This window comes from Pomacea canaliculata, linkage group LG13 (genome assembly GCF_003073045.1).
Source record: "Pomacea canaliculata isolate SZHN2017 linkage group LG13, ASM307304v1, whole genome shotgun sequence".
Lineage (NCBI taxonomy): Eukaryota > Metazoa > Mollusca > Gastropoda > Architaenioglossa > Ampullariidae > Pomacea > Pomacea canaliculata.
This window is the reverse complement of record NC_037602.1, coordinates 12,386,124-12,410,790: the sequence shown is the minus strand read 5'-3', so window position 1 is coordinate 12,410,790 and position 24,667 is coordinate 12,386,124. Positions and strand designations below refer to the sequence as shown.

The window sequence follows — 24,667 nt, the reverse complement described above, 5'->3', positions numbered from 1 at the left end:
AACACACTAACGTTTGGCATCCAGTAAACGACTCATACAACACGTGTGTAACATGACAAACTTGCTAACGGTTAACATGACTGATGCGCTAACACTAGTAACAGTCTCTAACCCTAACATGATAATGTCTAACATGACTAACACGCTATCTTAACATCCAGCACAATCTAACATGCATTTGACATGCCCAACACACGATGTTTAATATGAGTAACATACTAACGCTTAGCACTCAGCACAGGACTTAACGGTTAACTAACACGCTGACATGTTAGCACAGTTCACGCTAGCATTGGACATACAGTACATGACATACATTAACATTTAGCATCTGTCCTACATGACTAATACGTTAATGTTAAATATGCTTAAAAAGCTAATATTTTACACACAGGAATGTTCGGTCCTAAACTAAGTAATAGGTAACTACAAATAAGGACAAAACATCCCAATTTTTCTGTACACAGCTGACGTCATTGCTGGCCCCCTCTCACACACACACACTGCGCTTAATCCCACATCAGCACAGGTCCCTTGTACCGCCGCTTGACCAGCAGAGAGTGTTCATACACCGACAGGTTGAGCGGTAAAGCTACTCCCTGGTTTTCCGCTCGCACCTTCTCAAAGTACCACTCTTCCAGACAGTCGTATGCCAGCGGCATGAAATCGTACGAGAATTTGTTGGCGAAGAGTTGCGGGGTATGTGTCAGGCGGTAGAGGTCTCCGACCCCAAAATGGCAGACAGTTCTCACCCATTTGCCAGTGCACAGCTCCTTGTCTTTGAAAACCCAGAGGGTGAAACGCGAAAACGATTCTTTGTAGGTTTCTTGGATATTACCTGAAATACAAAGCCAAGTGATAATAATAATAATAATAATAATAATGATGGAATAAACCTTCCGCAGATCACTATAAAAGGAAAGCAGAAAATAGAGCAAGGACTGAAATATGGCAGTATAAAAAAAAAGTCTATTCCTGTAGTTACCAAACAGAGAGACACTCAGATATATCTGGCAAAAGCAGGACAATGGTTATACCTAGAAATGAACCAGGCACACCCAGCTGAGGGTTGTGGTTCAAGGTGCTGAAAAACGTCTCATCCGGGTTTCTGGAGGGCTGCACCCATCGGAGGAGGTCACGTGCTACGCGGCTGTGGATAACGTAGTCCACAAACCCTCGCGACGCCACGATGTACACAAAGCCCTTGATGACAGTCAAGTTAAAGGGTGCGGGAAGAAACTCCTTCCACCGGAAGTGAAACTGCCTGTGAGGAGAAAAAACTCAAACTAGACGCGATAGACTCTCTGTTGAGTCGAATCTGAAAGAAACTGTACGAGACTTTAAATGTTCAAAAATGTGTTGCATGTTGAAATGTTTGCACTCGACTTAAAACTATTACAGGAACAGACTTCAGTGGAAAGGGTGCATCCTGATAACGGCAAGAAGAGACAGAGGCAATGAAATGACAAACTGAAAAAAAAGCACAGAAGCTGTTATAACTCAAGACATGACAAACTGACAACCTACGGGTCGTTTGTGCCACTGATGTCGTTGGCCCCACGAAAAGCCTTGAGGATTTGAACCAGCTCCTTGTTCGTCTTGAGAGGAAACTCCTGGCCCGTCAAGTTAATGAAGTAGCGCCATCTGGTAGGGTGGGCCCACACCCGCTTCATGCACTCTATCTCCTGCAAGATGACACACGGAGAGTCGTCAATACTGTCAGGACACACACAATGCGGCCACACAGGTGAGAATGGTCAGCGGCAGGTGTGCAGGATGTTTACACAGTCGTTCAGAGCAAACTAAGACAAAAGGTTATTTTTACAGTGACCGGAACTCCCGAACATCTGAACGCAGAAGTTTCGAGCTCTTTGTCGCGGTTTCAGTGGCAGGAAATATTTTTAACAGCATGCTCGAGAGCCATTCACAGGTGAAGGATCTTTCAATCAGCAAGATTCAAAACAGGTCAGCAGACATCATTCAACGGAAGTAGCGCACACCTCCAGTAGTCTGCCCCCACAGAAAGATTTCAGCGATGTAAGCATGAGTTAAACAAAGAAGTGTCCACTACAAACCCTCTGATCTACATTATCTCGTCATCGATATCATCGTCTTTATCTTTACTCGTAATCGTCAGCTCACCGGTTCCAAGACGGAGAACTCTCCCCACGTGACGTTGATAGACCGCGGGACGAGGATGACGTTCGGCAGGCAACTGATGACGAGGCGCATGCAAGTGTGGATGTCGTCAGCTGATTTCCGGTCTACGTGCACGCAGTAAATGTTGTGTGGTCGATAAACTGCTCGAAGAAGTCGTTCAGCCTGTTCTTATTTTGGAAAACAGAATGAGCATCTGTGAGAGGAACAGTCTTTTTTCGCGATGACTGAAAACACGACAGTAACATTTCAAGAAAAGTGAAAGCAGATTTTTTTCCCTACTGCCGGCTAACACAAAGAAATTACAAATACTTTGGTGACGCAGGAGTATGTCTTCTTTGGTCGGTTGTGAGTTGAGACGTGTGCACAGATCCATGACTAGATATCGAATATACCTTTGCATGAGATCGATCATTGACGAGTACACTCAGAGAAGAGAGAGTAAAAAATGTCCACGAAAGAGAAAGCTGAGAGAAAAAAAAAAGCTACACAAAGAAAAATATTCTAAATTTCTCAGTTTTAAAATAAACATCACCGCATTTAATTTTGAAAGTAAATAAAAACAACACATAGATAACAGAAGTGACCTGTTCTACATCCCTGTACACCAGCAAGCTGAAAGCCAAAGGGAAGGACAGCTCCTCCTCGCTAACAGCGGCTGCTCTGAAGCCTCCCTCCAGAACGTAGCGCGTGCAGTTGACGGTCGCCTCCAGGTAGTCGCGCTCGCTCTTGGGACGCCATCTTGTTTCGTTAACCAGCGGTTGTACGCGTCGGAGTTCTTCGGGTTCCCCTTCCCAGAGCAGCGAACACTGCACGGAGGACACGGTCGGTGGACTGAAATTGCCGGGACTAGCCAGTAAAGCTCGCAAGCCATCAGCCCTGTCTTGCAGCGAGCCATAAAATTCCCGGAGGTACTTGGTCCAGTCCTCAAAAGGACTCGATCTGAAAACGGTCTGTTGCGACCAGCTCGCTCTCGGGCTGCTGTTCTTGGTTTGCAGGGTGTGCTCTTCGTCGACCCAATGACGGGGGTTGAGGAGGCCTCTTCGTTCAGACAGTGACGTTGGTTCAATTCTTCAACGACTGGAGAAAACGACTTGGTGCGGGTGGGGTTTCTGAAGATGGCAAACAGGACCATCATGCTCGCTGTGCTCGTCACCAGCAGACACACGTAGGCGCCGAACCACCGGGATCCTCCCGCCGGCCGTGACATGGCTGCATGTGGATAGGTGACCGAGCGACAGTATTTAAAAACAACACTTTGCAATTAAAAATCAGAGATAAAGGATGGTCCTCACCATAAACTTCTATAGGTAGACGCTCTATGTTACAAGCCGACAGGTACAGAGGGTACACGTACACATGTCGATAAGTACAAGTGGGAAAGCTAGACAGAATGGTATAGAGTTAGAGCTTCAGACAGAAAGATATTGAGACACCGCGATTTAATAAGCGTCTGAGCTTCAGAAAAGATAATAATGTGATAAAAATGCGGATAAATAAAAGACATTAAGAATTTAAGAAAGTCGTCTGCACTATCCAAAGCACAATAACTCATATCGTGCCTACCTCTTCGGTTAACTTGTCAGTTCTCTGGGTAGATTGTACAGCCAACCCTACAGCAGTCCTGACACCTGACAGGTGATACTGTACACAGCCTCTGTCTGCCAGTGGGTCGATACAAGTTTTTTTTCATTTCATTTGTGGAAGGAGTTGTGGCGGCCCTGCCCTAATCTCGAGATAAAATGTAACAAGGAGCGACCCCTCTAAGAGTAATGCTTTTGTTATTATCAGATGACCATGCTTGAAATACCAGGTTCTGTTTGAAAAACCCTCTATGAAACTTTACAAATTGAGAGAGAAGCAGGCTAGTGACAAAAAGTCCTTATAGGCACATCATGTAAAGGTTGCTGCCTTTTCTGTTCATGTCCGGAGAGTTTATTATGTATTTGTAAAGAATCAAGCCACAATGTTTGTGCAGAGTAACATTTTATTTCCATAATAGCACGGGTCCTCTATACTGTTTCCTCACAAAATCTGCATCCTCATACATAGACACATTTAAAACAGAAGATATCCCTTTATTCTCTTGGTCAACTTTTCCAAAGTACCAATCCTCCATGCAGTCGTAGGCTAACGGCATAAAGTCAAACGAAAACTTGTTGGCGAAAAGCTGAGGGGAGTGAGTTAACCGATAGAGGTCCCCTACACCAAAGTGACAGATCTGTCGCTCCCATTTCCCTCCACACGACGAGGGATTCTGAAAGTGCCACATCTTATGGCGGACGAAAGAGGCTTTGTTGGAGGCGTTGACACTACCTGTATCAGATCAAACAAAAACTTGCTTATAAATTCTTATTCTTGGTAAATGTTTGTATTTGCATGATGATGTGATGTGGGTTTGGATGTGATGGCGATGTTAGAAAGGCTGAACATTGAACGTGTTGCTGACATCAGCGTTATGCAAGTTGTGCTAGTGAAGCTCCGTACCCAAGTATGACCCAGGTACACCCAGATGAGGGTTGCTGTTCAATGTTCCAAAGAAAGACTCGTCTGGGATGGATGATGGCAGAATCCACTGAAGGAAGTCACGAGCCACACGACTGTGAAGGACGTAGTCCACATATCCTCGTGACGCAACGATGTGCACCGGCGCCTTGGTGACAGTGAGGTTGTGTGGCGCTGGGACCTGCTTCTTCCACCGGTAAACAAAAGAACTGCACGTGGACAAGACAAACACAGTGCGACACAGTAGAGCGATGTTTCCAGAGCTACCCAGATGTACACAGCACCACCAAGGGAACAATTCTCTTCGATAATGCAGTCAACAACTTGTGTTTACAAAAGCTGTCTAAAGACTACACGAACATTACAAGGTAAATTGTACTTGTTGCTGAGTGATTGTGTGCTTACATACAGTTTCTGTGTGTGTGTGAGAGAGAGAGAGAGTGGGGGATTGAGTTTATATGTGTGTGTGTGGGTGTGTGAAAGCGTCTGTGATATAAGAAAGAGGACAAAGGCGTGCATCCGTCACTCACGGGTCCTGCTCCAGGCCGATATCATTGGCACCATCAAGGGCCCTGAGAATAGTTACAAGCTCTCTGTTAGTCTTGAGTGGAAACTCTTGCCCGGTCAGGTTAATGAAGTAGCGGCCATTTGGTCGAGTGATCCCATAACCCTCTTCCATGCACTCTAACTCCTGGTCAGACAGAAACACCAGTTGTCGGTGTCCACATTCAAGGGACTCGCAAGCACGTGAACAGATTTAATTTCCCTTTCAGTAAGAAACTCAGTTTATCTGCGTTGGTTGAAAACAATTAATATTGAACAGCATCGCTAAATTAAATTAGGCGAGAAGAACCGCTGATTGATCAGTAAAGCTACCATGAAAGGATTAATTAAGCTCAGTAATTTATAAGTGACGTTAACATTCACCTCACTCAACATTATAAAATGATGCTGTAACATTCTTTCAATAAGTTAGAAGTAGTGTAACATTTATCTCAATAAGTTTAGTAAATGATGCGTAAAACATTTTATTTTCAATATCTTGGAAGTGATTGTAACATTTATCTCTTCCATGTCGCAGACTGCAATGACGTTACCAACTACTTATTTTGTAGCTAACTGGTCTCAGTGACGTGTAAGAAGATGTACCTAATGTAAAGGTTTCAACGTTTTTACTCTCCGTGTCATGTATAGTATATGGCGACTGATGTCTCAGCAACATAGAAATAGTGATTATAAGGGTGTGAAACAGTGCCCACGCGCTCCTGTACCGTAGCAGCAACCGTGGCTGTGCCCCACTCTACACCAAACGTTGTCGGCCAACACCACGGTTGGGCAAACAGCTGATCATCAGGCGGATGCTTGTGTGTGGAAGGCCTCGTGCTGACTTCCGGTCCCGTGACGCAGTAAACGTTGTGGGCTGTAACACGCGCGCAGCAGGCGTATCACCTGAGTTCAGTCGGCATCAAAGGTGTTTGAAAAACAAAATGAACACATTGATGAACCATAGAAACATTTCTAACACTCTATTATCATTGCAAAGAGCTAATGGCATCAGTGAAAATGTCACAAAAAAGTTTTGTAAAAGCTGTTAGGAGCAAATAACGACTCTGTAGCGTCTGTTTACAGTTTACGAATCTTGTAGTAGTCAGAAGACTGACCTGTGCAGTCGTCTTTGTACACCATCAAGCTGAAGGCCAAAGAAAGGACTTCTCCAGCTCAGAGACTAGCGCCCTCTTGAAGCCGGTGGAGTGCAGTAGGTAGCTCTTGCAGTTCCTCGGTGTCGTACAGGTAGTCTCTAACAGACTTGGCACGTGAACGGGTCGTATTCACCACGGGATCGCCCGCTCCCAGCTCCTACTTTGTTTGTCGTCCCATAACGAAGACATTTGGACTGCAGTGCCACCGGCAGACGAGCTTACGTCACGGCTGTTCTTCAAGAGCAAGAGCTGGTGGACTGTTTCGTCCAAAATACTTTGAATTCGTCCAGAGGTGCAGAGGAGTTATGGACAACTGACGATACGGTCATCATTTCTTGGCCTCTGTTACGAAGCACCAGTCGTCGTGTGGAGCACACTGTTCTCTCTGACTTGCCGGTGCCGGAAAGGGGAAGGAAAGTGTCTGTACCAAATCATGTGCGCCATGATCTTAGGGGCAGCCAAAGCTAACAAGAGCGCAGAAAGAGAGGAATCGCAAACATTCAGTCCGCGGCTAGATGACAGCGTCTTCATTTTTGTTATATCTAGAAAAGAAAACCAAAAATAAAAATGAGGCAATAATATGTAAAATGTTAGCTGAGCCAATGACTGCGTGATATCTGGTCCATGCTTACTCTCCCTTCTCATGTAGCAATCAGATCAAAATTAATATCTTGTCTGTCTGTCTGTATTTATAAAACAGAGTCGAGACTTCGCGGATGTAGTTTACGCAATGAGTTGTACAACTATGACCTGGGGTGAAGTAACAAGACGGTTCCAAAGAAATCTGGACTACGGTTCATAACTACGGACACAAGACGCTTGTTCATTCCTAGTTTTGCCTTGGTCCATGTTGGTCAATGTTGGTCAATGTTGGTCAATGTCGGTCCTGTATACGTAGTGGGGAAGTCTGTGTGCAAGCACCCGCGGACCGACCAGTGAACAAAGCTGTTGGAATGTTTGGCATGTGACCTGTCGGTGTTCTAAGCAATGTGGTGGAAACATGCGTTCCCACGTTCGCTCGGGGAACAGTACCCTCCCCCATCATAGCCCAGGACAGCTGGACGATATAGGCCTAAGCTCCCAAAATTCGCAGAGAGCTACAGATGTGTCTTAGCCAGTACCCTCCATCCCCACAATTGAAGAATGACAACTATGCACTCTCCATTACCAAATCTACTTCACCACCAAGGTTTTCAAATTAAACAACAAATTGAGAAGTAATATTCAGTGAGCGCCAATTATAGGCAACGACCACGAACCTTGTCTTTACGAACATGATGTTGATGTTGATGTTGATGTTGATGAATGCATACGTCAAAGGTATTCCGTCCTCCATGCCAAACATACTAACTGACGTTTCCTTACAGTCTTGTGACAGGCTATAATGAAACCTGATCATTGTAACGACATCAAGCAGTTGTTCCCCCAACGACCAGTGGCATGAAAGCACTATTTGATACCATTACCGGGCAACGCCTGGTGCTTTATCATATTGACGGTCAGGGCTGCTTGAAACAGAGTGGCGATGTTTGTGTGTGAGAAAAGTCTGTGGGTTGTCTCATCACTCACTTTGGCAGGAGTCCTCTGTCTCGATGATGAAGTCCTAGACTATAGTTGGCTGTTATTAATGTTGTCCAGGACTATATTTATTTTTCATGTTTTTTTTTGCCTACGTTTAAAAGTGCCAAGTTAAAAGAAAATTCTGCTACAAGACAAAGAAATGACGACGTACCTCTCTTGCAGTGCAAACGTGACATTTGAGACAGGAGCCTGTGTGAAGACAGAGACATGGAGGGAGCGAAGGAGGGACGAGAGCGACGAGAAACCGCCACAACCAAAGCACATACCATCACCCCGCAGTCTGCTTTGCATTCATTTGAAACCTTGTGCCATGTTGCCAAACATGAAGCTGTCAACCTGTAAAACTTAATGAACTGATACAAGAGTTTAAGTCGTTCAATATTTATCTACACTGCCGCCTTTAATTTTTTTCATCCTCTGTGTGTGCGATGGCTGTGTGTGATACCAAGTGCGTGCGTGCAAGCGCTGTTAGTTGAGACAGAGAATAATATAACAGCCTACAGTAAACCAAGCTTGCTATCACCACGTCGTGTCTGTCTCAAATTAAAAGTGTCTGTTACGTGGTTGTGTGTGAAGCCACGGTCAAATACTTTCCATAATCAGTTTATTATTCACAATGCTTTATCTAAGACATCTGTTCAACGGTCCTGTCGGCTCCTCTCTCTAACCTGAATGATGGGCAACGACAATAGGCAAGACAGGGTTTGGTTACATGGTAGTGTGTGGGGGTGTTGTGGTGTGTGGTTTGTGTTTGTGTGGTTGGGGTGTGTTGTTGGGACAGCCACCGACTCTCCCCTCCACACCCTCTATAATCATGAGCTTTCTAGCTTCATGGATGAATTGTACCCCTGACCTTTCGTACGTGTTCTTATTGCAGTTTGGGGAAAAAAACGGTTAAAATGTAGCCGCGTGGTGAAGACAGAAATGTGACTGTGCGTACGTGCGCGTGTTTGCTGACGATATTGTGTAACTGTCGGATACTGCTATGGGTCTCCAAAATCAGTCAAATGCCCTGTCAACAAGTGTAGAAACATTAGCCTTCAGGTAAAAGCTGTCGCAAAAATAAAGACATTTTGCTCTCAGCGCCCAGCTTCTCTAACGTCCCTTAAATAATACCTACCTCCATGATGAAATACACTTTTTATTTGTGCGCACATCGCTGAATGACATGAGACTACAATTTTTACCTTAAAAATATAGAAATACTTGCCAAAATGTACTTAAAAATCGTTTGAGTGACAATTATTGCTGCAAAATGATAAAATATTGCTAGATTCATTTACTTTGTTAGAGCTGGAAGGACGCCTTGCTGATGACTCTTTTCATGAATTACTCGTATGTAAAGGAGATTTTGTTGTTAAAGCCTTAATCAAAATAGTAATTTGTAATAATTTATGGAAATTTCTTACACCATAGCTTTACGTTTTTTGAAAACCTTATGTTTTGTAGTGAATGATCAGTTCTTAATTGCGAATCTGTCATATATATTTTGGAAAACAATGCATGACCAGAGTCAAATTTTAAATTCATTTTCAGAAGGTTTCAGCCTCCTTTATGGTTATTGGGGAATGAAACATTAGAAGTCACCTTTTTGTGAAAGTGGTGCCCGCTTTCTTATTTTCCCAATCCCTGTAAGGCAGGGGAGCAGAGGGAACATCCAAGTCTCAGGCCAGCAACATCATGTGGTCTGACCCTGTACCAAAGCAATTATTAATTAAACGTGTAGAAAAAAAATGTCTACTGAAGGTTTTCTGTGTAAGGCATGTAAATGTAGTTGTGCATTTTGTGTATGGTTAAGTTAATAGGGTTTTGACTAAATCGCGTCAAGAATGACTCAGTGAGTGGTTGCCTTGTCAGAAGTGTTTTATTCGATAAAGTGACAGCGCCATTATTCATGTAATAATTGAAACCATTTCTACATTAACAAATGTCGTCGAGAAAGGTTTTCTGATTGTCAATTAAACAAATATTGATTGTCTGTCTTTTCTACAGAATATATAGACGAATGAAAGTGGAAAGATGAATGAAACGCAACTACTTCTGCATCAACAATTAGGAAACCTAATAGAAATTTTTACACTTTGAAAATTGCATATTATGAAGAAATGTAACTAATGGAAATCCATACCTAAACCGCAGAGAGAAGTAAAGAGAAACGAAGAAAAAAAGGATTGCAAAAAAACAGAAAAGACTTGTTTGTGTGAACTCAATACCTGGATTACATATTCTGTCTTTAAACGCGCCAACAAATTAGTCCATCCCCAAAATGTTTATATATATATATGAACTTGTGTACATCATGTACTAACTAATTACTAGTAAGAAAAAAAGGAGAAAAGGGATAAATACCAACACAATCGGGTCTTGCTTATCCAGAAGCAAAATCATTTCATAGGAATAATAGCGAGCCAGGTTCAAAGAAATAGACCTCTACTTCTTTCGACTTACATTGTATAACGTATGATCTTACGGAAGTTTTGCCTATACTCGGTTACTAGTGCTGATAAAAACATCAAAAAAAACGATCAGTCATAGTGAGTGGTGAGAGTTTCCAGTGAACACTCGGGTGGTCAGGTTCAGTTTGATACCCCAGCACCTCATCTGACATCCGCCACCCCGTCTGTCGTGTCGTCTCTGTAGTAGGTCCAGTCGTTGCGCGTGCGCAGAGGTTTGCGCGAGGCTCCGCCCCCGCACTGCCACCGTCACCATCGGTACCAGACGTAGCACAGCTGCAGGTTCAGGGCCACAGGCTGCGCGTTGCTAGGACAACCACAGATACGCCAGGACATTTGGCAACCACCTCCTCGCCTGTCGGTGTCGTCGCGGTAGTAAGGGGTGTAACTGTTGACAGGGGCGCATAACTCCGAGCAGCGTCCACCACCACACTTCGCCGTCCTGGTTCGTTTCATCCGGTGGTGGTTGGTTGTGACCCGGTGTTGAAAACACCTGAGGTTGAAACAGGTTACATAATTATCTTCAGCGTGAACCTGTGGGTGACCTACTGGACAGACAGACTAAACCATTAATTTGGCCTTAAATTGAAAATCAATAACCTCGGTAATTAATGTGAGAACTGTCCTGCCGAATCACATAGGATGGCATCATAGCATTTATTGTCAGAAAACAGCAAGCCACCCGTGTCCTCACCTGCACTTGTCTGAACCAGTCTGCCCCACGAGACGTCATCACGCCCCACTGCATCTGGCACCCGCCGGGTCGCCGGTCTGTGTCGTCACGGTAATATGACGTCATCTTACCCGGTGCCGCGCACAGCAGACGGTCAGCGCCTCCTCCGCATTGTCCCCCGTCACCATCTGGGTACCACTGGTAACACAGCTGCGTCCTTTGTGTAAACCATGCGGGTATAGTCACCTACAGACAAACAACACGTCGGGTGAGATACATGGGGAGAAACAAGGTGGAGGGGGCGTAACCTCACAAGCCAGGTTGTACCTTCCCATGGCCTTTAGTTGAGTTGACTGCCCTTGGTCATGGACGTGTGTAGGTGGACTGATGACTGTTCTAGAAGTTAACTGAAAAATCGTCTGCAAACAGTCTAGTTCGTACACTAAGCAAACAAGCTCGTAAACAAGCTCGTACACATTTCTCAGCCTCGTTCTATTTTCTATCACTCCGGGCTGTGCTGTCTCACCTGCTCATCCACTTCCATCCCCAGCGCCTCTACAGCGGTTTGATCCAGCAAGTCCATGCTCTTCATGGCCTGTACCCTGGTGACCAGCGAGTTGAGAGTGGACAGGCCGGCGGCCCAGCTCTCTCTCCGGGCATTCAGCAGGCGCAGCAAGCCGTCCAGATGGATCGTAGGATTATGCTAGGAGTTGACGGCGATCTCCATTGAAGCCTTCTTGTCGGCGTCCGATCAGCTCGCCTGATGACGCCAGTTCTCCTGAAAACAGCCATGGCTGCCAGCCACTGTAGCTTGCCACTGCACGATTCCGCTGGATGACAACAGGTTGGTGTTGCCGCCATAGTACCTGAACAGGAGAGTGCAAACTATATAATTCTCCGTTTCCATTTAACTGAACTGGTCAGAGATTCGCGTTCATGAGATGGAAAAATTTTACTCTGATGGATTGATTGATGCGTGTAATCTTATTTCAAAACTGATTTTAATCTAAGTGGACAATATTATTATCAGAATTAACCAGTCTTACTGCATGTACTCGTACTATTTTGTACAAAATACCTCAATGAGTACCTCTATGATGCAATAATTCATGTTTGTTTGTTTGTTTGTTTGTTTGTTTGTTTGTTTGTTTGTTTGTTTGTTTGTTTGTTTGTTTGTTTGTTTGTTTGTTTGTTTGTTTGTTTGTTTGCTGTGTTTCACGCCGTGCAAGCAACTAAGGCTATATCACGGCGACAATTCATGTCAGAACTTTGTTCTGATGGAAAATTTTGATATTAACACGACAAACATACTATGACATAAAAATCATAAGGAGTAGATTTGAGTAAGATAAATTTTTAAAAAATATTTGCTACAGACCTGTTATACACTATACATGTCTGCTAAAACAGTAATAAATAATCCATAAGTGTTAACATAATCTTGACTTTCTCTGAATAAAGACTGACGAATAAGGCTTTGAAGGCCCAGAAGATGGCAAATGACCACAACTGGTTGATTGGAAACTAAGTTTGTCACTCTGATAGACCAGGAATTGAACGTGCTTGTTAGGAATAGGTAAGCAGGGATTATTGCCCTTACCAGCGTGTGAGTGTGGTTGCTGCGTCGTGGTTTGGCGTCAGAACCCGACGTCATATTATGACGCAATTTTAGATTGTACGTAAGGAGAAAAGATTTTGGAAGACGGCAGACGGCTGAGAGAAGGGATTAGAGGCGGACGGAGTGTGTGGAGTGTTCGCTTTGGAACTTGCGTGTTGTTCCCCAAAGAATTTATTCGTGGACGTTGGCCAGGTGTCTGCCGAGCCAGCACCTACCATTATAAGAACTGGAACTTGTGAGTTGTTTCCTAAAGAGTTTATTCGTGGACATCAGCCAGGTGTTGCCGAGACTGCACTTTCAATTTGTGGACCGGAAAAGGGAGGATTATACCAGTAAGTCCTTTTTTTTCTCAGACGATTACTCCAGGCAGTGTGGTTGTGTGAGTAAGTAGGAATTTACAGAATTATTAAAAAAACAATCGTCCAATTTGATTTAAGTGCCGCCGCGTGAAAGACATTCAGACTGTATATATAATTTGCAATAAGGTGAGTGTTTAATGTTAATGTTGAATCATAAAAATTTCGTTGCCCACGTCAAATCTATGTGATATATGAGAGAAAGAACACGTGTGGGGACGTGTGTACACAGTGAGTTCGAGTGGTGTGAAATTGTGAATTGAACGCGTCCCTGACAGTGCTAAACTCTCATATTTTAAAATTCAAGTGCATAGACCTTGTGAAATTTTCCATTACAAAAGGCATATAAAGTATAGTGTAACGCTGTAACACCATTCAGTCAGTCATGTACACTAAGGTTACCGTGTCGATTTTGTCGTCAGCTCTTCAAACCGCTGGTCAACTGTAGCGACAGAGCCTGAGTAGCCGCCTTTGGCCTTCAGAAGGTTCATGAAAGAAGCTTCAGCCTGTTGCTGGACCCTGTTGTCGTTGTTATTCTGGAAGTATTCGGAGCTCGTCTCGAGAACCAGTTTGATCAGGCCGCCAAACTTGGCACTCTGGAAGTAATGAGTGCCGAAATACTGGATGAACAGCTTGTAGGCGGCGGGGTTTTGTGAATAATTGGCCGGCAGGCGGTTGTCCACAAAGCCTTGAACGATGGCGCCCAGCTCCAGGACCCAGAAGGGCACGAGATCAGTCCTGGTGGCCGAGTCAAATGATGAGACCTGCTCGATGAATTTGGACGTGTTGGTAATGGTGTGCTGCATGCGGGAGTAGGAAGAGCTGGCCGAGAAGGCGAACTTCTCCAGCGTGATGCCGCCACTGACGTCAGACGACATGGTTCGCTTGACCTCCTTGTAGTCCTTAAAAATCTTGACCTCTGACGAAAGCCAGCCTCCTGGAACACGATTTACGTGCCACACCTGGTCTGGGAAGTCATACTGCACCTGTGCGATGGTTATTATCAACTAAGTATTGGAAGTTAAACCAGCACCTCAACATAAGATTAAAGGCAGCTAATCACACCAAGAGAAACAGAAAAAAGAGATAGAAGAGACACAATGTAGCCTGTGTGAGAGTGGGTTCATATATGTTTCTATCTTTGGGATGTGTGTTACGCGTGCGCGAGCATACTATGTACTCGGTGTGTGTGTGTGTGTTATACCCCGTTGTGTGCAAATGTCTTCCGCTCATTGCAGGTGAAGAGGATGATGGGGCTGCGGTAGCCATCGGCACCTGTGAAGTCGAGAGGCGTGAGGTCGAGCATGGTGACGTCAACTCCGCGGGACTGTATGCTGACCCCGGGTATGAGGTTGTCACACAGTCTGACCTGACCTCTTGCCGGGTGCAACAAGACAGTCAGGCCCATCATTAGGACCAGTAATGCTCGCTGTACACCTGTCATCTTTGGTGGCCGGCCTTCTTGGTTCAGGTAACAGGTAGTTACCGGTGAGGTGGGAGGACACACGCAGGCACGACGGCCTTACTCTGCTTTCAGGTCTGTTATAATAACAAGTAATGTGACTATTTAGAAAGACCTATATTTTCAAAACCTCGCTGTCTCCTTCCAACAAGCACATGCGCGCTCGCACACACACACACATTCAGCCACACAACAGGCTCCCTTTGTTTCTCTTCTTTGTCTTTTTTCCACTTTCTTTCTCCACTCGCTCACTCTCCGTCTCACACACATGCTGCCACACACACACACGGGCTCTCTCTTTTCTTTGTCTATTTCCCACTTTCTTAACTCGTTCTCTCTCTCCCACACAAACATGCAGGCACAAACACACACAGGCTCCCTCTTCTTTGTCTTTTTCCCACTTTCTCCACTCCTTCGCTCTCTCTCTCTCTGCCTCACGGACACATGCAGCCACACGCTGGCTCTCTTTTTTCTTTGTCTATTTCCCACTTTCTTTCTTCAATCGCTCATTCTCTCTAAGAAACACACAAACACACACATTATCATCAGTAGCTAATTCGTTAGCTAATTAGCTAGTACAGTTATGAAACAAAGTGAACTAAACCTCAAACGTGGCAAGCCGTGTGTTCACCTCTGGTTGTGTAGTGGTTGTCGCTGTCAGTCTGTTGTTGCCACGTGTTGTGAGAATAAGCAGGAACTGCCACTGCAAAGACGCTGGTTATATAAGCGACTCTGACCCGGACGTACTTCATCACTTCCTTGCCTCTCGCTTTTTTTTCAGAAAATGAGAATGACAGTCCCGCGACAAATGTCAGTTCTTTCCGGATCTGCAGTCCATCCGGGTTGACTTGAGTATTTTCAGCTGGAGACAAGAGTCCAATGGTCTTGTTTGTTTGTTTGTTTGTTTGTTTGTTTGTTTGTTTGTTTGTTTGTTTGTTTCGCGATCCACATCTCAATGGTTATATCAAATTCTCAGACACATAAAATGAGTAACACCCCCATACTCCAAAATGTTCCACTCCTCTCTCTCTCTCCAGTGTCTTGTTTTGTTTTGTTTTTCGGCATGTACTGTGTATGTGTGTGTACGTGTGTGTCTGTGAGAGAGAGAAAGGGCTTCAAACCTAATGCTACGTTAACGATTCGAGGTCCTAATGATTTCTTCGTCCGTTGAATTCACCTAAACTCTTGACCTGCCTCATTATTTCTAAGGCAGGTGAATTATTACCCTCCTTCCTTTATCTGGTTTTGTGATTAAATGGACTTTAGTGCTGCTTAATAGTTTTGTGTTCGTTGCTTTCACGTTATAAACATAACAGTTTTCATATAACAAATGGTATGAAATGATTTATTTCACAGGAATTTTACAAATTCAATAAAATGGAGTATCGGAACGGAACATTAAAATTTAAGACCTTCACGCTCTCCCTTCCTCTCTCATCCCGCTCTCTCTCTCTCTCGCTCGCTCACTCGCTCTTGTTGTCACTCAGTTGTTCCTCCTCATCGTGTAATAAATAAATTTTGGTTCTAAGCAAATGCTTAAAAATGTAACCGGACTTGGTCGAACATACTTGGACCGTTTTGAATAAACGTATTTCCTAAAATCATCATAAGCCAGTATAAATTATGATTTACAAAAACACTTCGTTGAGGTGCCCGGTAGTGTAGTGGTTAACACACTCGCTTGTCACTACGGCAGAGAGCATCTAGGGACACTCTATGTGACACCTGTTCGCAGGGATGGGCGTTCGGCGTTTTCTCCGGGTTTCTCCCTCTCCCTGTAGTGCGAAATCGCCGCAAGGTGGAAGCACTTTCTTACTAAATAAGCCAACCGACCGACGTGGACATGTGGACGGGCCTAGATATTCAACAATACAATTATAACTGTTGGCCATGTCTTGTTGGAAGGCTTCGGACTATAAATAAATAAACAGGAGAATTAATTAATGACTAGACAAAATGATCACAAAACAATGTCGAAACTCGAAATTAAAGTTAAAGTTTTTGCTTTTTATTCCCACCAGTCAGCCGCGCCATAAATCTGTTTTTAATTGTGTGCCGGGTGTAAATGGGAATGGAACTGTCAAGTGATCCTGAGCCATCTTGTTGCTTTGTTTCGTGTAGCAGTGGCAGGCATCTTGTCGCTTCCATGCTCCGTGTGGCTGCTGGGCAACACCTGCAATCTCACGGCCATCTGCACAGCATTCTCAGAAGAATTCCTCCCTCTGAAAGCTGAGATAGCACGTGACAACGAAGGTGACGGCACAGCCAATGAACTAATTTGTGCTGAGTGAAGCGATGTGCACGGAGCCACTTGTTCTTGCGGCGACCTTAGACAGGTTGTATGCCGCAGAGACATCTGTTGGTGAGCATCAGGAGGACCCGGGATGGACTTCGTATCCATGGTGGCCTGAGGGTGTGAGATCGGGCCGATGTAGTGCATTGGTGCTCCAGGCATCACGAGACGGCTGTGGATATGACGACGTACATTGGATGATGCTCGTGACTTCTGTCCTATCACATGACATTACGTGGCATTACGGGGTACGTTCTGGAGGCTGGCCTGCTGTGCTCACATCACGTAACCATGTGCCACAGTGAGCTCGTGTCATGAGGCCTCAACTGAGGAAGGTCCTGACGTCGCCAAGGATTTCCTTGTCGCAGACTCCGCAGCGCTCCAGAGTCTGGGCACAGTCCAGGCAGTAGACAAAGTGACCACAGGGCAGGAGAGTGGCATTTACTGCGTGCACCTTGCAAAGGCGGCACACCTGTCTTCTCTTAAGACGCTCGTTCTCTGCCAGCAGAACTTTGTACCTAAAAAGAAACAAGAAGAAAAAACTAAGTTAATTAGTTGAATCCCTTAGAGGACTATTTTTTTTTCTTTCCTTCTTACATCACGAGGCGATCTAACAAAGGGTGACAGATAAATATTACAGCCACCACACGTTGTTTGCACGTCAACCACTTTTAACTATTGTTTTCGCCCTTCGCATACAGCCCCACCCACATCCTGGTCTGATCCTGCTCCTACGTGCTGTACATCCTCCTTTTTTGATCCACCTTGTTCCCCTTCCCCTCCGACATGCGAGAAACTTGTTCCATAGACAGTGTACAAGACGTGGACTGCGTCTTCGAATATAAAAGACGGTCAGAATGATGCTGTTTACAGTTGCACTCTAGACTGAAAATACTTGTGCTCTCGACTAAGACAAGACTGCTGACAATTAGCCGCTTAGCTTACCTGCTAGCAGTAACGTTATGGAACTTTTTTCTCTCGATCTCTGGCTGCAGCAAGTCTGTTGTTGACTTGATCGTGACAGGAAGGGGTTGAACCTCCGTCAAAAGCTCGGATGGCTCTTCTAGACATGACTCTCTCTCCACGGGGAACTGGGCCAAGTAAACCTCACTGTCCTGCGTGTCCACGCGCCCTTTCTCAAGAACGGTGGCTACGTCAGGACTGTGCGGCGCCAGTATCGCCTTCACTCTCTGATTTTCTGACGTTCTCGACGAATTTCTCTGAGACATCCACGAGTCTTGGTTGGTGCGAGCTGGAACATGCGCAGGTGCCACTGTTGGCGTCGTCGCCTTCTGTGTCACCACTGCTGTCAAAGCTCGCCAGTGATTCTAGAAGTCTCTGAGAAAGTAAGAGCTGGGAGGCTTCGCTGCTGTTGCTGCAGATGTTTTTAAAGGCCGCCCAGAGGAGGTCGTCAGACACGTCTGTCTGCATGCATCTGACGGCACAAACCGCTGCTGACATTAGGAATTCTTCTCGCGTGGCGCACTCACAAGGAGAGTTACCTGGTGGCCTTTGGTTTTTAAAAACATCCATTTGTGATTTAGATACACTGTTGGTGGAGAGACAATCAGAATTAATAGAGGTGTGAAGGTGCTGTCCGTCCTTGCCGATGTTGCCTTGGTACTTCAGCTTGCAAGGGGAGATAGACTTTGTTTCGGCAGATTCCGTCATTTCTACAGGTTCTTGGTGTGGTGACAGTAGCTTCCCTTTAATCGGCTGGTTACGATGTATCTGAAACCGTTAATGAAAATACGTAAGTTTATACGTAACCTCAGACTACCTCTGTCTGTCTCTCAGCATGTACAATCTGTATGTGAAACTAGAGACAACAAATGTACACTTATATAAGGGCGAGGTGTTACATAATGGCGGTGAGTCACCCAGTGCTGGCTATGCAATAACGTCACTGCCGTAAATGGTGACGGAAGTGTGGGAAGTAACGTGACTGTTACGTTTCGGAGTAACAGCCAATGCACAGTAGGCGTGTTCTAAAAATAGAAATCGAGAGTGGGGCAGTCATTTCCAGTATTGTAGATTAGTTTCTATAAATAATTATCGGTTATTGGGTTCGCGGGTTCTCCCTGGGTTTCTCTCGAGATGGACGGAGCGAAGCAATATGCAGATGGGCAGAGGTGGAGCCAAGCACACATCATCATCATCATCATCATCATCATCACCATCACTACGCTACTGAATCTAAGTCTAATCCATTTTCACTAAACCTAACTGTAATTCCATACACACATCCGTCAGGTTCGTTTAGGATCCCTCAGGTCACCGTTTAGGATCCCCGGTGATCCCTAAGCTCATATGGCTCCATGTGGTATAAAGACGGAGGCACAATGTAAAAACATGTCCTTACCTTGCTGACGTCCGAACATATTCTAGCACGTGAAGTAGTAGTTCCCATCATCCTAGCGGACCTCTCTCTTTCCTAGTGTCTCAAGTTCGCGATGTCACTGTTACGAGGTGCGTGAGAGTTGTAACCGCCAACTCACGGCGCCAGGCTTATTATAAACACACGCGGGGATTTCCGATGACTAACTTTAGCATTCACATATCCTTCATTCACACGATCACAACTGAATGACATGTCTAGGAAAAGAGAGGGAAGTGATGCAGGAAGGGCAAATCAAAAGTTTAAACCCGCTATAACATTAATTTGATAAGGATATACTAACTAATGCCACAATGCTAATGTAATAAGGATGTCATAACTAACTCAATAAACTAACACCTTTATATCATAACTAACTCAATAAACTAACACCTTTATATCATAACTAACTCAATAAACTAACACCTATATATCATAACTAACTCAATAAACTAACACCTATATATCATAACTAACTCAATAAACTAACACCTATATATCATAACTAACTCAATAAACTAACACCTATATATCATAACTAACTCAATAAACTAACACCTATATATCATAACTAACTAAATAAACAAACACCTATATATCATAACTCAATAAACCAACACCTATTCTGACTTAACGCATTTAATAGCAGCATCATGTATACGGCCTCTTTCTCTCCTCGATCTTGTAGGTAGATAAACAATGATCATATAATTTATATTTGACTATCTTTGGGGTGGTTGTAGAGGTCACAGGTATCTTAATTGCTAAGCAGTATTTAGATTTCTTTAATTAGTACTGCTCATTGCATTGTTGTTGTTGTTGTTGTTGTTGTTGTTGTTGTTGTTGTTGTTGTTGTTGTGTTGTTGTTGTTGTTGTTGTTGTTGTTGTTGTTGGTCCGTTCGTTTGCTGATCGGGTGGGTGGGTAGTTTTGTGGTTTCTTTGTTTATAATTTGGACACTTTCTGTACTCATAATTACTTTTTTATTACTTTATTTGGACACGTTCTCTCCTATTATTTGGAAATAAGTAAAGTCAGACTCGCAGCAACTGATAACGTGTAATGTCCATTGACCCACAATCACAACGGAAGCATTTTGAATTGTTTTCCCTGCCATATACAATATTATTTAGCACTAGTTTCGTAATGTGGGATTCGGACAGGGACTACCCGTTATGACATGCTGGATTTGCTCTCGACAACTCTTGACAGTATCACAAATGGAAACCTCTGCAAGTCTCTGCACTTTGTGAAAAAATCTTAGATGGTTATTTTTCCTAACTTATTTTTTAAACTGATCGACGGTTTGTCACTGCCAGCTGTCGACTTGTACTGTACAGCACATGGATTCCATCTTTCCTAGTCCTCATTAATATCTCTTTTCAAAAATACAGGCACTTATTGCACCGCACAAACTAGTTCCTGTGGTCACTGTCAGTTTTTATTTGGTGGTCACTCAAACTAGTTTTTTTTTAAGTAAGGTCAGTTGGCGCCATTACTAACCTTCCAATACATTTATGTCCGTCGGGCCTAACCAGTGTTATCATCTCTCTCAACCAGTGTAATCAAAACTAAACCAGTACTTTACAAGCTTAAATGTGACTTGTCCCTGTGTCCTGGAAGTGACGTCAACGTCCACTCTCCTCCATTTAACGAAAATCAGTCTAAAGTGACAGAGAAAGTGTCAACAAGGTCGTTAACATTACTCTCTGTTCACCCTGTCAAACGCTAGAGATGCTGATGCAACTTCGTACAACTTTCGAGGCCGATACCAGCTGTTTTCCGTAAAACTTTAGTTAATTTCGATGAATAAAAGTGTCTTTATGATGACGATTAAAATATAATCAAAGTACTTGACCACCGCGTCACGTGGTTATGATTCATAGTTGTTGTCATACATAGCTAACCTATATGCACAGACATTCTGAACTACTTAAAATTCGCTTCCTTCCTTATTTTTGCAGAAATCTGTAACTATAGAAAACACAGTGTTTATTTTCCATAGATGGAGGGAGAATTGTAAAGGTGGAAAAAGTAATTGCAAATTTTGTTAAGAAATCAATATGATTTTTTGGTTTATTAGAATTGAGAAGTACTGGAACAGTCAGATATTTTACAGAAAATGCGACTTTTATAACAGAAGGGAGAAACTGTAAAAAGAAAGCGTGGAGGGACAGCGTGTTACGACTGACCACATCGACCACCACAAAATGAAGTGTTTCGTGCGAAAAAGAAACTTTGGTGGTGGTGTGGGAGTGTGCACGTGACGTCCTGTGGCATGCAGTGGTCTGTGGTCTGTTCGGAAATATCCGGTGAAAACCAATCTAGTTCCGGTTTCGTCTCACACAGCCCTATTCATTGCTGTACGTATCAAAAACAAAAATATGTGAATCGAATCCTTTACTTTCGGGGATTTTTCCAATGTTGAAAAGATGCCAAAATGGTCATTCACAGAAAAGTTGGTTTTTATCAAGTTTATGTACGGCCCGCAAAATCATTTGATCCGGCCCGCCAAGGCAATCGCAGTTCAGTAAATTTGGAGTTTTATATAGCAACATAAATGTATATTAAGCGAATAATACCAATAATAATAACAATAACCTATATTTTGGGAGATATGAACCCCTCTATCAGGAGTAGGTATTTTTATAGTCTTGATATTATTTATTATTAATGTACTTTCACTGCACAGTTTTCGTTGTGGCAGGGCTGTTTTCGGCTTTTCGCTCAACTAATTATTAAAAGGCCGATTGTGTGATTCAGAGGACAGCAGTGCCAGGCAGGCTGGGATTGTACACGTGGCTAAAGTCCTAACATCTGTGGTGTGAAACTACAGCTTGACCAAATAAAACAATCTCATTTTTAAGTTTTGTACGTCCCGTGACTCGTACTAGCAATACCAAAATGGCCCTGGCTTATGTGGTCGGCTACAGTTATATGTCAGTCTTGAAAACCTTTATGCTGTTTACACATTTGCTTATGTCTGACAGGTGACAGCGGGAAAGAATGACCACGATAAAATAAGCCAGAACATATTGAGACATGTTCACGGATTTTGTGGAAGTGTTGGTTCTGTGCGGATCTGTGTCGATGATGGTGCATGATGATAACGATCCATCAATGAGTAAAACTCAGTGGAATACGGAAGGTATCCCCGTTCACTCCAGTCAGGAAGTCTTTCCTGGCGGTCGTTTACCCACCGCAGATCGTATAACGAGAAGACGCAATTCAAGATTCAATTACCACCCCTACACAGTCATTACCACCACTTCTCCCTTCTTCCTCTATCGATGTTCTCTCTCTCTCTCTCGCACACACTCACACACACACAAAGGGTTTAGGGAAGTGAGTCAAACAATAACTGGACCACTGCGCCTGTGGTACATAACAGTAATAAACACTGGCGGAAACTCGCCCAAAGAGGAAGGTTGATTTGTGAATGAAAAGAAACGGATCTGGCTGGAAACTAGCCACCTGGCTCTTACAGAAATATTCTTCCCAGTTCTAATACGAGATAGTAGTATTAATAAATATGCTTCCTTCTTTAAGCTGTCTGGTAGCAAATATCTTTAGATTTATACAAAAAGTATTAAGAATTAATGTCACAATCGCAAAATATATGCCTACTGATGTGCATTCACTTGAAACGCTGTGAATGTTTCTTACTTATATTCACACTATTTCTTACTTGTAGGCACAACAATTTCATGGTTGCTTGATTTCTTTATTATTTGTAGGTTTTATTATATAATCTACTCATACTGCAGGGACTAACCATGGTGAACCTTTTCCTTTCAACTGACGTTGAAATCAGGAGATCACAATATTTGCATACAAAAAGCTTTCTGACATCTCTCCCGTGTTATAGATACAAGATGTAGACAGCTCCCGGCAGTTGCCGCCTGACACCATGCCGTACCACCCTGTGTAATCACCGATCACGTGCGATATCACGTTTCCAAAAGAAACAGAATTCCGCAGAAAGCAACCTTATTCCTAAAATTCAAAGTCTACTGTCAGACTTAATATTATAAACGGTAAATCGTCACACAGAATATATTGAATTTTTTGTAAATGGCGTTTTTAGTTTCAGAATAATAAATTGTCTGCAATTACTCTGAAAGAGAGAGAGAGAGAAAAAAAGGTGGATGGTGGTGAAAATATAGGATAAGCAAAAGTATAGACTGGTAAATCCTGAAAGTTCGTTTTCCTTCATGACGTACCTTCGCATATAAACTGTTATTACAACAATACATTACAAATATATTTCACAAGACCCTGTGTCTATTCTATTTTTGTAGGGGTGTCAACAGCTTGCTGCAAAAAGGTTACGGTCACAGTTTCACAAGTGTGACAAGCGAGTGCTACAGTCAGGCCGCAAGGTCGGCACACACTGGTCACGTGCCTCAGGTGACCACGTGACACTTATTACTTCGGTGCCGTGTTTGCGTGTGATTACCTACTGATCGAGCAAAACATGACCTTATCTGTTCACGACATAGCACGTGATTAGGTACAGTCCTTGCGTTACCTTTTCTTACCTATTCATTCATTCACTCGGTTATTTCCTTGACCTTTACTGGTTGACCTATGTTCTTCAGACCGTGCTGTCGCCAAAGGAATGGATGGACCATGGACGACATGGTTCCCTTCAGAGGTCCTTCTAGAGGGGCGGTTAGCATGTCCTGCGTGGGCTACTAATGCTTAAACTAAGCATCTTTATGGCCAAATGATCCAATTCGTCAGTCATGTCTTTGTTTACCTTGGCGTCAGCCTCCCTCAAGCTTGCACCCGTTTAACCCTTTCTCCTTTCCAAAAATGTGAAGGTTTCTTGGTCTAATGTTTACCTGAAAGCAGCAGCTGCAATAAAAGTAATAGAAACTTCATCCACTGTCGTCTTTACAGTCTTCAGTTATTAGCTAGTATTTGTAATACTTATGTCGTGCTAAGATGGTTAACGTGTTGCTACAAGACAGATAGGGAAGCAACATGTATTCCACATAACAAAGACAAGAAAGTGGAGTGTATATTCCCCATAGGACGAGCTGCTTCTTCTTTTTGGGTTGTCCATTTAAATAGCAACAGCACTATTAGTGTAATTAGTGCTGCACGGGATCGTCTGGATCAGTGTATCACACTCATAGGATCGTCTGAGTCAGCATGTCACACTCATCGACGAGCTCTCGAGTTATGAGTATCATCCAGATTTGAGTGACAACTAAGGCAATGACAATGACGTCTGGACTGACTTTGTGAGAACAGTTCACGTATATATATATATGGACATAGGTATGTACAGGCGGCTGGCACGACACTCATCATTTATCGCCATGCATTTCAGCCGCGCCTCTAGCACTTCTTTTATGAGTGAAAACACTCTTTAATTAATATTTTTATAGTTTTTTCAATGGTTTTAGTTCGGCTGTAACTGTAACAGGTTGAAATTTCATATATATTTAGGGTATAATTTAGTTTAGAAAACTTATCAAACTGT

At 43.6% G+C, this 24,667-nt stretch overlaps 3 protein-coding genes across 3 annotated transcripts; all 3 read right to left on the bottom strand.

The window, feature by feature from the left end:
• Window positions 1–26: 26 nt before the first annotated feature.
• LOC112554440 (beta-1,3-galactosyl-O-glycosyl-glycoprotein beta-1,6-N-acetylglucosaminyltransferase-like) lies at window positions 27–5,341 on the bottom strand. The gene is made up of 8 exons (XM_025222215.1): window positions 5,193–5,341; window positions 4,645–4,871; window positions 4,176–4,473; window positions 2,745–3,228; window positions 2,143–2,322; window positions 1,528–1,685; window positions 1,038–1,264; window positions 27–838 (listed from the first exon to the last, which is right to left on the bottom strand). Exons 1-8 carry the CDS (start codon window positions 5,339–5,341, stop codon window positions 510–512), a joined length of 2,052 nt encoding a protein of 683 aa, XP_025078000.1. The 3' UTR covers window positions 27–509.
• A 5,647-nt stretch (window positions 5,342–10,988) lies between these two features.
• LOC112554439 (perivitellin-2 67 kDa subunit-like) lies at window positions 10,989–15,280 on the bottom strand. The gene is given in 7 exon segments (XM_025222214.1): window positions 10,989–11,315; window positions 11,596–11,818; window positions 11,820–11,868; window positions 11,871–11,935; window positions 13,446–14,029; window positions 14,248–14,582; window positions 15,137–15,280. Coding segments are annotated over 6 exon segments (1,488 nt in total). The 5' UTR covers window positions 14,488–14,582; window positions 15,137–15,280.
• Window positions 15,281–15,834: 554 nt separating this feature from the next.
• Window positions 15,835–19,317, bottom strand: LOC112554290 (baculoviral IAP repeat-containing protein 7-A-like). Its single transcript, XM_025222009.1, has 3 exons — window positions 19,161–19,317; window positions 17,744–18,529; window positions 15,835–17,316 (listed from the first exon to the last, which is right to left on the bottom strand). The coding sequence occupies exons 2-3, from the start codon at window positions 18,025–18,027 to the stop codon at window positions 17,121–17,123; spliced, it is 480 nt and encodes a 159-aa protein (XP_025077794.1). The 5' UTR covers window positions 18,028–18,529; window positions 19,161–19,317; the 3' UTR covers window positions 15,835–17,120.
• Window positions 19,318–24,667: the final 5,350 nt, after the last annotated feature.